Consider the following 15670-nt stretch of genomic DNA (forward strand, 5'->3'; position numbering starts at 1 on the left):
TGGCAGTGGCTTACCTACAGGCATACAAGCCCTGGTGCAAAAGTAGTATCAGAGTCTACTCTACTCTACCCAACTCCTACCTGGGGGTGGGCACAAGGGCTGTTTCCATGGTAGTCACATCACTGTTGGGTTCCCAATTACATTTATGCGCTTGGCTCAAGGCTATAAAGTGTGTCATGCTTTATTTAACTCACTCTGCTCCACCCTCACATACCTAGTTAGTACACGCTGACAGAGGTGAGCTCACATAAACAAAATATCAACCCATAGGGCAAAAACAACACAAGAAATATTTCCGGCACTACGTCACCCAGAGGATTAGCACACGGATTAGGCCAAAGGAAAAACAATGCTATAAAAACATGTCATTCCCACAGACTATATTTAGAGTAGGGGGTATATTTTTAAACTAATATTATAGCAACTCTAGATCGTGTAATACTTGGGGCCATCGATATCCTACTCTAAAATCAGGCCTGTGAACAAGTATGCTGAATGACAATAAAGGACAAAAAGCTCCAAAAATATTTGGCGGGTTCTTCAGCGACACTGGCTAAACCTCCATGACTAATCCACCAAAGGCCTCCTAGCTGCCCTAGTCTCTTGGCATTCCTCAGGTAAACTGAGATATATCAGTCGTCAGCCCTAGCAGGTAAGGGCCATCCGATGCCAGATGAAAGCAATGAGATGAAAAGTATCCTGCAAGGGGGGGGGGATACTCTGGAAAATCTTAGTCATTGTCCTGGTTTGGGTGTCACTACTTGCAGTCCTAAATTCTTAAAAACAAAGAAACCTATTTTGCAATGAAAAGCAAAACAGGTTTCTATAGGAAGGATTGGTTATCCATGAATTCTCAAGCTTGGCAGGAGCTGTATAAACATATATATATATATACACATACAAGAAATACTACATATGAATGGTCTGGGGGCTGATCTCTTCATTCTTTCTCTAAAGAGGAACTGAAACAGTCTGCATATGGAAGAAATTAATGTATAATGTTACCTTGATTAAGGTCATGGTCTGCAGCGCAATGTCAGAAAAAGAAAAGAAAAGAGAAGGAAGGACTAGGTATGGCCAACAACCTCTTGGAAATATACTCTGGGAGGTTGGGATCTCTGTAACTCTGTAAATTTTCTGAAGCTCTGACTGTTTTCTCCATCTACCCGGCATTCTAATGCACTGATTCTAACTTCGGGAAACTGGCATCTTGCTTTAGGTTTTATAAGTTCTGACTGCATACTAAAACATATTAAATGGGTTGTTAATCTTTGAATTAACTTAGTATGATGTAGAGAGTGATATTCTGAGACAATTTGCAACTGGTCTTCATTTTTTACTTGTGGTTTTGGATTATTTACCTTTTTGTTCAGCAGCTCTCCAGTTTTGAATATCAGCAATCATCTGGTTGCTGGGGTCCAAATAACCAATAACCAATAGTTTATGTGAGTTATATATAATACTAAGGGGCTGATTTACTAATCCACGAATCCGAATGGGAAAAATTCGGATTGGAAACGAACATTTTGCGATTTTTTCGTATTTTTTTGCGACTTTTTCGTAGCCGTTACGACTTGCGCGAATTGTCGCGACTTTTTCATAGCCATTATGACTTTCGTGAATTGTTGCGACTTTTTCATAGCCATTACGACTTTCGCAAATTGTTTTTTTGTACTTTTTGTATTGAGTACTCGAAAAAGTCGCAAAATACCGATCATTACGAAAAAAAGCATTCGGACGCTTTTCGGACGTTCGTGGATTAGTAAATGTGCCCCTAAGTGTGTATTTTTATGAAAATGGTTTATTTAGATGAAGCAGGATTTTATATATGAGCTGTTTTATGCAATATATTTTTTATAGAGACCTACCCTGTTTGGGATGCTTTTGTATGTGAGTTATGAGTTAAAAACAAAATGAACAGAGAGCAGAACAGAAACCTTTTTCCTCAGTAGTTGTAGATGTAGATCCAAGGGCCACAACATCTACTTGTCATTGCTACTTAACTCAAGAAAATCCCCTGCCATAGACAATACTGAGAATTGCCCCTGCTAAAACACACGTAGGGACAATTATCAGTAAATGATCAGTCTGTTTTAATCGCTGTGACAAGTAGCTGCTACTAGTAGCTCCGTGTGTCTTCACCCTTAACCTAGGGAAGGTTAACAAATTTGTTCAATAATCTCTCAGCAGATCTGGTGAAAACTAAAGGTGGCCATGCACTGGAACAGGAACAGAACTAGATCGACCAAACAGTTATTTTATACTGACACGTTCAGCAGGGCGCATAATGAAAATGATGTAAATAAAAGTAAATATATCTTTCCCCTACATGTGACACAGCTCTTATGGCTAAGCCCTCGTGGGCCTAACAAGCTAAACAAAGAGAGATGCTGACTCAAGGTGGCCATTGTTTCCGCCCAGGAAAGAATTTATCTTTATCAGTGTGAGACACAGCCGCCCCAAGGGCTCAGCAATACAAATAAACTTAATGTATTAAAAGTGTTACAGAGCTTTCAATGTACTGACAAAGAGGCTACAGGGGAAAATGTAACCGCTGAAATGACAGGCTGAGAGAGGAATGAGCCGACCGCTGGCACTATATAAAGAATGCTGATATCTGGGAGAGATAACTGACAGGTGAATTTCCAAAGGGCTGCAGCTCTGCAAGAATAATTATACTATACCAAATGCAAGTTATAGGGAAACTCCTACCATCGAACCAGTTTGTCCAACTGGGGCCACTGGTGACAAAGCTGCTAGACAATGAATTCTCTGAGCAATGCATAGAAAGTAACTAGAGCCAATCAGGTGGGACTGCAGCAGAACATTGTAATGAAAATCCTGGCTGGCCAATGCCCTCTATGTATGGGGTAACCCACCCTTGAATACAAGCAAGGTGGACCGGGTTGGGCAGGGGTTCGTTTATGCTGTTATAGGTTGCGGTAGGAATGCTTGCTGGAAGGTTGGGGCTAAGCCCTGGTTTTGGCACATGGATGTCAAAAGGTGGATGGTAACCTCCTCGGACAAGGCTCCCAGGAGGGTAGTGGATTCTGGTTGCCTGCTCTCACTTGCCCACCTGAAGCTGCTGCGGATGTGGCCGGCATGGCAGGCAGCCATGGTTGGTGGCTTGGAGTGGGCAAGCATTCCAGTGGGCATAACATGGATGGTTATTGTTAAAATGTTGATCATTTTATAAATGATTTTGTATTTATATCCCAGGGGATGCTCCTTAGTACAGAAATTTGCTATTTAAAGTTACCCAATGGCACATACTACTAAAACAGTGTATTTTTATGAAAATGGTTTATTTAGATGAAGCAGGGTTTTATTTATGAGCTGTTTATGCAATATATTTTTATAGAGACCTACATTATTTGGGGGTATTGTTTTCCTTTAATTGATACACAAGGCTTGTTGGGCAAAGACTCAGAATGAAATATTGGATTCTGAAAGTGATTGCTGCCCAGTGATAATAGAGAAGTATGTGACCCAGAGCCAATAGAATGCCAATGTGACCAACTGTGTATCCCCACTCCCTGCCAGCGGCTGTGACATGAGATACGTTAGGTCTAATTCAGCTCAGTGTGAGCTCCCTTGCCCATATGTATTAAAAGCCGAGCGAGGGACAGCCCTGCCAGATGGAATATATATATCGAATAGCACAGGAATGTCAGGGAAGATAGCTGAAAGGGCTCAAGAGTAATTATTACAGATGGCTAAACAGTAAATGAGCAGTGCACAGAGTGATTTAGTGCAAGATTTGGCAGGCCGGGGATTGCCATTGGGCATGCTTTTCACTGCAATAAACATCTAACATAAATATGCTTTTTGGCCCACTTTTCTCAAATAGTTTACAGTTACATACAGCTTCTCTTCCGAGCGTAAGGAATGAGTAAATAAAATGCTATTAATGTTTCAAGAGGCAGAGTGAAGATGTCGAAACCCAGATACTATGAGCCTGCTTTTGGTTTGGTTCCAGCCTCCAGAAGATTTCAAGGGAAACCAAAGCCCTTAACTACCTATTTGGTTGACATAAATGCTTTGTGCTGCTGCAGAGCTTTTTTACTTTGGCAGAAGGGTACAGATTTTTAATTATTTACCCCCCCCTTCCCCTTGACCCCCACACGTTTAAGCTGGTCAGATGTAAGCACCGACTGGCCCTCCCACAAGGGCTTTTGCAGCTCTGTTCAATAATACAAGTTAAATATTGCCTTAAGACTTTATTTTTTAAGTTTTTAAATGTAACTTTTGCAGAAGGAAAGAAAATGTAATTCTAGGCAACGTTCCATTTACATTAAGTAAAACATTTTTTAATTATTTTATCGAGTGAATGAAGTTGATGGTAAATCTTGTTCCTATTGAAAGCAGCATTTGCTTGGCCTTTTCTTTCTCTTGTCCTGACTGTCTTTTGTGCAACCAAGATTCCAACTGCCATAATGCTTTGCATGATTCTTCACCAGAACTGGGCCTAGAGCTCTGGGCATCCAGGGTAAGAATTTATGTGCCACCTGGCCTCCAACTGGCCACCCCCCGCCACCTTGTTGCCGCCACCAAACTCTGCTTGCTCTCCTACTTTATGATACTTTATGTGCCTAGGGTCCTAGCGCTGCTGTGCCCTATACACATACCTCTGCTGCCTACCTCTAGTTCCAGCATTTTTCTTCACAAATCTGTTTCATCATGGAACATGCAAGACATTAGGGAAAAGGAATAGAATAGGGACAGACAGACACTCCATTTAACAGCACTTACATTTACAATAATGTTAGGGTTAAAAGCACAAAAACACTTTGAGTAGCACTGTTGGCCAGCAGAAAATGGCGGCAGACAAAATGCCTCAGTCTGCTTTTCAACACACTTGATGCTGATAAATGTAGAGAGCAGTATAGGCGTCAGAGCCAGGGGCACTGAAAAAGCCAAGTGCAGCGTTTATACTTATAATTGGTCGGTATAATTTCTCTGTAAGCGTATATTTTCCCCATTAAACCACATGAAAGAGAACGTGTGGGCTCTGGCAAGAATCAAGTGTTTAGAGCAGAGGAGACAAACAAGGGAAGGCAATCTATCTGACGTGACCGTCAAACTTGTGTCTTCACACAAACACCAGGGATAAAGCAGGCTGATTGTTTGAAATTCCCAGCCAGGCGCTTAGTGAAGGAATATAAACTAACGCCAAGCTCGTGCTAGCACCAGCCCTGAGGAAAGGGCAAGTAAACAGCACCACAGTGGCAAAAAAAAAAAGAGAGAGAATGAAGGAGAGAAAGACAAGAAAAGTCTATGTGTGCATTGGGCTGGTGGAAGGGACACCCCATTACTCTTCTCACAGTGCATCCCTGGCCCAGAAAGCTGGAGACACTAACAAAGGCAATAATAACATTGACACAATTAACGCATGGACCGTGACAATGATATCATGGGGCCATTAGGCACAGACCACCGGCCATGAGAAAGTGGATTACAACAAAAGGCAACATATGCCTAACTCGGCAAAACTAGAAGGGCTGCCGGGCATCGATGCCTCACGCTGCCAATTCTCAGCAGGGAAACAAGTGTAACAGTGTTAAAGAATAAAGTGTGGGCCATATTTGTTTAACAGACAAGGGAATCCAGTCCTGGGGTAGAGATACAGCAGCTACCAATGCCATTCGGCTAACTCAGTTTTAAAGGGAAACCACAGATCTAACTATAGCCAACGACTATATGAAATATTTTTTTAAGATTGACATAATAATATGACTGTGGATAATGTATTGGGAGAAATCGACCAGCAAATTTCTTCTGTAGGTCTTAAGGTGGGCATACACATTAAGATCCGCTCGCTTGGCGAGATCGCCAAGCCAGTGGATCTTCTTCCAATATCCCCATCTGCGGGTGGGCGATATCGGCGAATTTAGGCTAATTCGGTCATTTGGCGAAACAACTGAATTAGAATGATGGTAATGGGTGCAGTCGGTTCGGGGACTGCATCACCGAGTCAATGCGGTCCCCGATCCGATTACATTTTTTAACCTGCCAATCGATATCTGCCAATTTCAGGCCAGATGTTGGTTGGGCAGACCCGTCGTTGGTGCCCATACACGGGCCGATAAGCAGACGAATCAGTCTAAGGGACCAATATCGGCAGCTAGAATCGGCCCGTGTACGTCCTGCTCTGCAGAACCAGGAGCTAGTTAGTCTTGTAGGACTGACTGCCTTCTATGGAGAGCAGAAAGCTAAAGGAAAAAAACTGATCTTCTGGGCCTTATTTCCATCTTTAAAGTTGAAAAAATGATCTTGTCGGCCTCACTTTCAACTTTGGAGAGGAAAAAACTTATCTTCAAGGCCTCATTTTCAGCTTTGAAGAAGAAAATGCTGATCTTTTGGACCTCAGTTCCTGCTTTGAAACTCTGACCTTAATATTAGCTTTCCTTTGAAGCTAATCCTGGCAAAGTGGTACAACTTCTACAATTATGTGAGGTTTCATTTTATTTAATTTTCCTATAAATATTCTGTAAAACAAATAGAGTGTATTCCAAAGAGCCTTATTATTGTATTTCTTAATTTTTGTGGAACTGCCACACTATTTTCTCTATAATAATATAATGCATAGGCCTCAACACAATATTGCCTTTGTGAAAAATAGTATAGCTCTAGCTTTTTAGCAAGAAACAAAGTATAATAGGACAGGGCTACATGTTTAATTAAAAACATGCAACTTCTCCCAGTATAATATCCCTTTAAAACTTCAAACTATTTGAAATGTCACAATGTATAAACTTTTCAGTAGATGTATACGGCTGTATATATAGGTTAGTTGTATATAATAATTTTTCATACTGAGAAAATGTGTTAGGCAATTGCTGTTAGGAGACATTAATCAATGACAGGCCACCCAATGAACTGAGGTTGCACACAATCAGTCATAGCCTGTAGGTAGCTAGTTACTGGCGTGTAAGAAAGGACTAGCTCATTCTGGGAATATCAGGTGTGACGTCTCAGTAAGGCCATTGTGACCTGACACAGAAAACATAAACTCACTATGCCAGAGGCAAGCTTAGGACAAAACAGGGCTGACAATTCTGGATAGGGGTGTCATTTTTTTTAGAGAAAAAATGCATCACAGCGGCATATGTAGTAACAACAGTAATTAGAACATCTGGGCAGTGATCTGAGGGGCGACAGATATAGTAGGGTGCAATGACTTTAGCAGGACCAATTTATATAGAACTGACATGTTTACATAGTGCTTTACAGAGACTGTTCATTGTTCATATCAGTCCCTTCCTTGGTGGAGCTCACCCTTAAACCAGTATTGCTCTGCCTTTGGACCACTAGCTGTTGTACAGATGAAGAGCCACTCTTAGCAAGGTACTAATGCATGTATACACAACAAATTTTGGTACACACTGAGAATATTGAGTGAATTAACGTTATCATTTATGTATATAGCATTGACATATTCTAAAGCTCTTTACAGAGATCCAAGGTTTGCATTATATTCATACACAATAGCACCAATTTAATCAGGAGCCAATTAACTTGCATGTATGTTTTTGTAGTGAGGGAGGAAACCCATACAGACATAGGGAGAACATACAATCTCCTTGCCAATGGTGCCCTGGCTGGAATTGAACCAAGGACCCCAGGACTGCAAGGCTAACCATTGTGCCACCACGTTGACCACATACTTTAGTACTTATTTGTACCTACCTCTCTAAAAAAAATAGTTCACATAAATGAACAAAACGTTATCAGAGGGAACGTTAGCCATAAGTTGGACTTGTTGTAGACCTGTATAGGACATTACAGCTCATTCAATTAGTCTGAAGCAGGAGATGAGATACCTTTAAATCTCGGTAAACCTTCATAATCCTGTATGGTGATGATGGAAGCAGCAATGAGCCCTTTGGCTCTGCCGCAGTCCAAACTAAATGAGTGCTTGGTACCAATTATTGTGGTGGGGCTGGAATTTACACATATAAAAGAATACTAGGGTTATGGATTGCCTCCAAAAATGGCATTGTGAATCATATCAGAAAACATGTGCATTTCCCATCAGTTTCCTGCTGGGCTCATTATATCAAAGGGTACAATGCAGGCTATACAAGAGCCACAGGGATGAGCCATTGGAAGGAAATGGAAATCTAGGGTAGGCCCAGACAGGGAGGCAGTGAATAGATTCGCCCAGCACTGTTTCATTTCTCTACCCAGGGAGTCCTTCCTGGAGACGAATCCTGTCACTTTCACATGCTCCACCGCCCTTAATGCCCAGTGAGACACAATCATGTCACTCTCTCTCACATGCACATGATGGCTGGACGACCTACCTTGCCATGGTGTTAGACCTTTCCTGAAAAACAACTGGTTTACATCTAGCACATTTTATAATACATTATATTGGATATAATAAAAAAATAGGCATTTTAGGGTAGCAACAACATTGACCCTCGTCTTAAAGCTTTCTCTTGGCATAAATACCATCACATAATTTTTAATTACATAATAAGCATAATTGCATTGTAATTGTTTGATATTTTTTATATTCTTTACAACATGAATGCCCTAAACTATGGCCCCTCAACTGTCGCTGACTTTTTCAAGTCTAAATTGGGTCAGCCAGCCTTTACGCATGGCATGTGTTCCCCCTCTTCCATTTGTTATCAAGTATTTATTTATTTATTTAACTCTGAAAACAGGGAAGGGGATAAATAAACCTCCCAACATTTGAATATTATAAACTAGGACAATTTAGCCCATCCCAGTGATAAAAAATAAATTCTGTGTAGGCAGAATGGCTTGGATGGATGCTGTTCCCAAGCTAGCCTTGGTTCGGCCTTGAGGGCTGTGCCACCTGTTGCGGCATCAGAACAGTTCTTTGTTCAAATTGGTAACACCCATACCCATACGTAATTATTTCATATGCTACCATGTCACAAGTCTATAAAAACCCAGTGCTGTCTTTGTTTTATTCTTCTGACTATCTGTTGCCCCCATGTTACCCCAAGTCTAAATCAGGAACGTTAAGTAGCATGCAATGATGCTGGTGCGTAGAGAAGGGTTGGGCACAGAGCTACCAGTACACTTAATTATGGTGGAGCTCTTAGATATTCTTACCTTCAGTGAAGGCTTCCCACTGGTACAGGCGACCCATAAACTCTTGGCTATTAAATGTGGCACAATGCTTGGCTCTTGCATCAGGTTGCCCACTTGGACATGCCTGCAGATGTGGACAGAGAAAGAAACAAAAAAAATTGCCTTCATCACCAACTGCAGATCCTTATCAATTTCATCTTCTGTCATAAATAGAAAATGGACCACCTAAGCCCAAAAAACAAGTCTTGCCTTGATGGACATGGTGTGACAGGGAGGGGAGGATGGGTGATCGAAGTAGTCCCACTCTTTCTTCCTATATAATGAACTCCTCTGTATAAATTGAGACTATAGCTGGCCATACACATGGAGTCAGCAGCTTATTAGCTGCCTAATCAATATATGATGAAAAATCAACCAGATATCAACTGGTTTGAAAATCCTGTCAGATAATCTCTGTAGACCCCCATTATGATCCAATCCTTGGCCTGGGGTCCAAACCTTAGAATTTAGCTCATGTACTATATAATAAAGCTGAGAATAATGCTTTGGAATAAGGCAAGACTATAAATGCTATGATGAGAATAGATCTAAAGCAAAGCTAAATCTTTCCATATATATTTAATTGTTAGCTCCACTGCACATTCCCCACTGCCACTAAGTTAACTGCTCCCCCGTATGCGGTGTCACTTTGGTTTCCTGGTGGCAACTAGCAGGGAGTTCATGATTCTGGTTTCCAATCACTACAATGAAACCATGTGCCCAAACGTTGGGGCAACCAACACTGCTGCATTGCTCTCAAGTCTTGGAGGATGTATGGAGGGACTGTGGGAGACATGAGATTGGAGAGGGGAAAGAAAAGATTGTCCAAAAACGAAGGCGAATTTGTTTCCCCTGTAACAATGCAAATTTAATAAAGAAAGTGGGACTTCTGCAAAAAGCACTAACTGAATTTTTTTTTTTACAGCTGGACTGGGATCCTGAATCAGCCAAAGCTTTTGTAAACCACAATAGGAGGCAGCCACCCTCCCCATTAAACTGTGGCACCATATGAAAGGCAGGCAAGCAAATACAAACACGCCAAACGCTGATTCTAATTAGGACCTGTTGGAACAATGCGGCAAGCTAAGCTGACAGTTACCCTATTGAACATTTTAATGCTTGTCAAATGAAGAGTCGGAGCACTTAGAACAAAAGATTATCTTTACAGCTAGGGTAATTATATTCTGATGTCAACAGTTTGGAGGGTGTTTTTGTTTAGCCTAACAGGGCCCCTCCCTCTTGTCTACTAATATCCGGAATGTTATGTATCAGAATAATAAGTCGGAACAACTAGGCTTACAGGCCTGCTAATTGGAAAGAAATGGCTCTGATGCATCCATCTTGGAACTTTCAAGACAGAATTAAAGGGGTAGTGGGCCAAATCGGTCAAAGCTAAAATATGGCATTTCCCTTGAAAAATAATTGGTCCATATTTATAATGAGGAATCAATGGTAAACTCTTTTGTCACTGGACCTTAGAACTAGGAATTAGTTGAACAAAGCAACTGCCTCTTTTAAAGGACAAGGAAAGGTTAATATAAATTAAAATTAAGTCTAAAGGCATTCTTTTTAAGTACTTACTGCATATCTAAATTCCCAGATCCCTGTTTGCTTCTCTGAGATATGGTGCTGGCAGCCTACAGCAGTGTGAAGCCTACAGTGACATCACTGAAATCTCTCTCCCCTTCCTGTAGGTGCCAGCGGCAGCCTTCCTATTCTCTGAGCATGTGTGTAACTTGATCCTGTCTGCTGTTCTGAGCTACACATGCCCACCAGCCAATCAGAAGCGGATCTGGCAGAGGGGAGGTGGGGAGGGAATGAAACACATGGGCAGTATGAAGCAAGGAGGGAAAGGAAGGGAGAATACCTTTTTAGAGATGGCTGCCTGTTCTAGAAAATGTGCAGTAAGTGTGACTGAGTAAATATTTGATTAGGTGAGCCAAAAGTGTGGCGTTTTTACTAAACAATAGGAGGACTATTGGGCAGAATGCTTTTTACATTTTGACTTGCATTCTCCTTTCAAACTCCACTATTACATAAATTTGGGGTTTTACTTTGCATTTAGGAAAAAACAACTGAAAAGGCATGTAGATCATGGTTCTATTCCATAATTCAATTATTAAAAAAGAACCATAGCAGCACTTTCCTGCCATACGGTACAAACTCTCCATGTACATAGTGAACATTTCCTTTTATATCTTTAGGTGTGCCAACCACACTAAAAAGAGTGGCAAATTTGGAAAGTGACATACCTCTTGGTTACATGATTTGTATTGCTTCTGCTCCCCCTCGCAATGAAACTCCTCCGATGCTGGATTGTACAGGTTCCATTGAGGAAGTTCTGAGTTCTGATGAAGGCTTGATCCTACATCTTGTTCTCTTTCATGAGCCACGGTTGGACTTCTTCCAAAGGCTGGCCAAGGATCTGACTGAGCAGGCCTGTGTACAGAAGGATGCTCTCTAAACAGATTCTGGAAGACCCTGCTGTTGTCCACACCGTGCCTGTTCTGGCTCTGACGCTGGCTACGGGATCGAGGCAAGAGTACTGAATCAGATGCCACCTGATGGTGGTGCTGATCTGCTTCATCTGCTGTTATTTCGCTATCAGAGCCATCAGAATGTTTTGTTATTTTTTTCACATGGCTGTTTAAATGGGATGCACGTTCATTTAATAAAACCGATCCTTCCAATGGGCTCCTCTCATTCTGACCTTTCTTGGTTGCATCCAACCTTTGCATTGGCTTTACTGTACCAAACATCTTGGCTCTAGATATTCTTCTGATGTCTTTTCTGTTTTCCATAAAGGGTTGGTCTCCATTCCTGTTATAAACGTCAGACTGTGTCTTGGAATTGTCTGCCGCTGCAATTTCCTCAGCTGTAGCTGATGAAAGGAGAGAAGATGACTTTTGTTCCACAGCTGCCTGTTTTTCATCTGCCAATAATACCCTGGTATTAGGGGAGCGAACCTTTCTAGTCTTAGCTATCCTGCTCAAATGAGCCTCTTCTACTTGCTTTTCAGAACCAATGTTTTGATCACCATGCCTTTCACTATCTTTCTCAGAGCCCCAATAACGGATCTCAGATAAAAGTTGGTCATTCTGATTGGATTGACTCCTTCTGTGACTGAGCCCCTCTTCCTGGACAGGTTCTACTGGAGCTACATCTGTTTCCATAGATTCGTGTCTTGACTCATCACCTTTAAGAGCTTTCTGCTGAAACCCACTAAGTCCCATTAATAAGGAAATGTTGACTAATGTTTCCGGCCATGAAGAATGCTCATGTACTGTCTTTTGTTTTCTATCAGGTAGATGGTGGTGCGGTAAGTCTCCTTTATGAGATAAAGAACTCTTTTGTTTTGAAGGCTCTGGGCTATGAATCACAGAACTGTCTGCATTATGTGTGTCATAAACTTCTCGGTCATTTATTGATGGTATTTGAGTTGGCTCCAGGTGCTCCTCTTCTTCTGTAGCTCCACCGTCAAGAGATTTATGATGCCTCTTAAACCGCTGTGATTCTTCTTTGTCTTTATGGAGTGGCAAAGCAAAGGGCACTTTCCCATATCCATACTTTCCTGGTTTGATCGAATTTCTAACACGGGATCTAAAAGAAAGCACATACATTTATAATAAAGAAAGGTTCCAATGAGATCTTCTGTGTTACCCATTAATAATAATATTTTTTTTTGTTTTAAGATATAATTCCCCTACACAAGCAAGATATACAGATTGTGAAGTTATGAGCTGGCCAAAGGAAAAAAAATCCCCTTCCTTCATGTCCATGAATCCTGGCAAAGGCTTCAGAAAAGCAAATGTAGCAGATTCCTTGAAGCAGCTGCCCATACAAGGAATTAAGTAAAAGGCTAGGGCATTTAAACACTTAATTAGTTTAAACTGACTTTTCTCTGTGTGGGGAATTATAAAAAGAAGAAACTGTTGGTTGGAGATGGAGTATACATTTCCAGCACTTTCCTTCACTTTAAACAAACAAGATCTTTATCCAAAAGCTTGATTGCTTTGGCTTCCCAGTAAAAACACATCTGCTGTATAAGAAGATTAGAAAAAAATCAAGTTGCGGAGACTGAAGCTTTACTGTGAAATCGGCCAAATTATACAGTTGGATCTTCCCGAAAATTAGCAACCTATATGTGTGTTCCAGTCGAGTTATATAACAGTAAAGGAGTCATTTATTTTGACCCCAGACACAAGTACTAGAGCACAAAGGGCAAGGGCGGTCACCAAGTCGGCCACCTCGCCCCCACTGCCTCCTTTGCAATGTAGATTGCATTGTTTTTTGCACCCTGCACTTAGTAAATGACTTCTTACTGTACGTTTCCATCACAAAGAGAGCTCTATATCATGGGTTTAAGGCAGTCATCCCCAACCAGTGGCTCGGGGGCAGCAAGTTGCTCACCAACCCCTTGGATGTTGCTCTCAGTGCCCCCAAACCAGGGAGTTATTTTTGAATTCCTGACTTGGGGGCAAGTTTTGGTTGAATAAAAACAAGATTTCCTACCAAATAAAGCCCCCTGTAAGCTAAAAGTGTGCATAGAGGCCCCTAATAGCCAATCTTAGCCCTTATTTGGCACCTCTGTGAACTTTTATGATGTTTGTGTTGCTCTCCAAGTCTTTTTACATTTGAATGTGGCTCACGAGTAGGAAAGGTTGGGGCCCCCTGGTTTAAGGCTAATAAAGCTCAGGACTGTACTGGTATCCAAAGCTGCCCACTGCCTATTAACCCAGCCCACAACTTCCACCTTTAATAATGGAAAGTCCCTGGCCTGGGCAATGGACAGTATTGCATTTTCCCACAGTAGTAACAGATATCCAACATTAAGCAGCATAGGCTATTTTTAGCCTGCTAATGGTCCTAATGTTTTTTAATAGCAAGCGTGATCCACACAGAGTAGTGACATGTGAACCCCCATGCCAAAGCACTTGAGTATTTTTTTCTGTACTCTTTATGTGCATCAGCCACAGGCATGATTATAGGTCAACTATAAAACACATTAATAGCCCATATGTTCATTTGTCCTGCCTGTTCTTTGGCCATTTTTTATTTCTAAGAAAAGATGATATATGGATATAATAAGAGAATGAAGGAAATAAAGAAAAAAATGGAAATGGTGAGATGAGAGAGGGTCTATAGAACAGAGAACAGGGCATAAAAAATGGTGGAGACAAAGGGAAAGCGATGAGATGTGCAGAGATGAGGCTTTACCAAACTAGAAAAGCATATTTTCTCCTTTTTTAGACAATGAGTTTAACCTTCACCAATGTGTCACTTATTCTATAGGGTATTAGATAACATGAAGATATTATAAATTAGGAAAATGGAAACTTTAGCTCTCCAGGTGTTGCAGAGTTGCAGTTCTTCCAGTAATGCAGCTGGTGTGGAGAATGCTGAGAACTACAATTATTAAACATCTGGAGGGCTAAAGGATGTCAGTCCCTGTTTAAAGTGGAACTCCACCCAAAATTATCCTTATACTGTTCTAGAAAACATTACAATAAGACTGCTCTAAATGGATATAAATGAAATAATGTATATGTAACTAAGAATTTCCAGAGCATTAGAAACCTACTATTTAAGTGGGTTCATACCTTCTAGAGAAACGAGACTCTTTGGTTGGTGTCAGTGGTGGAAAAGACCGCCCTGGATTGTGGTCTTCAGAACTTTCAGGTTTTAGGAGAGGAATGGAATCTGGAAAGAATGGCCATGGTGCAGGATCTTCAACCTGTCTGGTAATGTTTCTCCGGTTATAGGATGATGGGATGCTTTGATGATCATTCCTGTGCATGGAGAAGGTTTCGGGAGCAAGAAGTTCTTCCTGTAGGTAAGGAGTCTCCAAAGGTGCTGGATGCCACCCTGTTTGGGGATGCCTTGCTGCTGCCCGCCCTCGACTGGATGTTGACCTATGGTATGGGGAGCTGTCATGGTTTTGGACTGGAGGCTGTGATCCACTGGAATGTATGCCTTGTCGAGTGTGGCGGTTGAATGGATTGTATCGAAGGGCTGGAGAGTGTCTTTGAGCCCCAAGGTCTACAAAAGGTGCTGCAATCTCCCCATCTGTATGCAGTGGGTATGCTGGCCTTGCTGCTCCAAATGGATATACATTTGATCTTTCATCATTCGGTGAAGGTTGAGGGATGGACTGCATGATGTGTGGGGCTGGTTCTGCACCTGGTACCCAAGGTACCTGCTTATATGGAGACAAACAGCTCCTACTTCTTTCTATAACTCCCAGTCCGCAAGTCTGAGAACAGCTAGACCAAGGTCCCCAGGTACCCCAGAGTCCAGAAATTTTATTCCCAGCTCCTTCATCCTCCAACGTCTGTCGAGGTGTCCTGCTGGAGACCTACAAAGAAATATATAAAGCACACTGAATTAACTATGCTAACAAAGCCAAAACAATTTAGTATGTGGTGATATTTCTTTTAAGCTAAAGAGTGAAGCTTACTTTAAAACAACAGTCCACACCTCCAGCTTGGCCTAATGTGGCTTATATAGAGATCTTATATTACATGGTTTCTTAACCATTTTTTGCCTGGGACTCAAATTT

General features: G+C 41.5%; 1 protein-coding gene across 1 annotated transcript in view; it reads right to left on the reverse strand.

Annotated features, from left to right (window-relative positions):
- adamtsl4 (ADAMTS like 4) overlaps positions 1–15670 on the reverse strand; it is a 111859-nt gene that overhangs the window by 50663 nt on the left and 45526 nt on the right. Inside the window, exons 3-5 of the mRNA XM_002935457.5 lie at positions 14712–15466; positions 11364–12711; positions 9094–9196 (exon numbers count right to left, since the gene is read on the reverse strand). Of these exons, the coding sequence (XP_002935503.2) occupies positions 9094–9196; positions 11364–12711; positions 14712–15466 (2206 nt within the window). The remainder of the gene's footprint in view (positions 1–9093; positions 9197–11363; positions 12712–14711; positions 15467–15670) is intronic.

Source organism: Xenopus tropicalis, chromosome 8 (assembly GCF_000004195.4).
Source record: "Xenopus tropicalis strain Nigerian chromosome 8, UCB_Xtro_10.0, whole genome shotgun sequence".
Classification (NCBI taxonomy): domain Eukaryota; kingdom Metazoa; phylum Chordata; class Amphibia; order Anura; family Pipidae; genus Xenopus; species Xenopus tropicalis.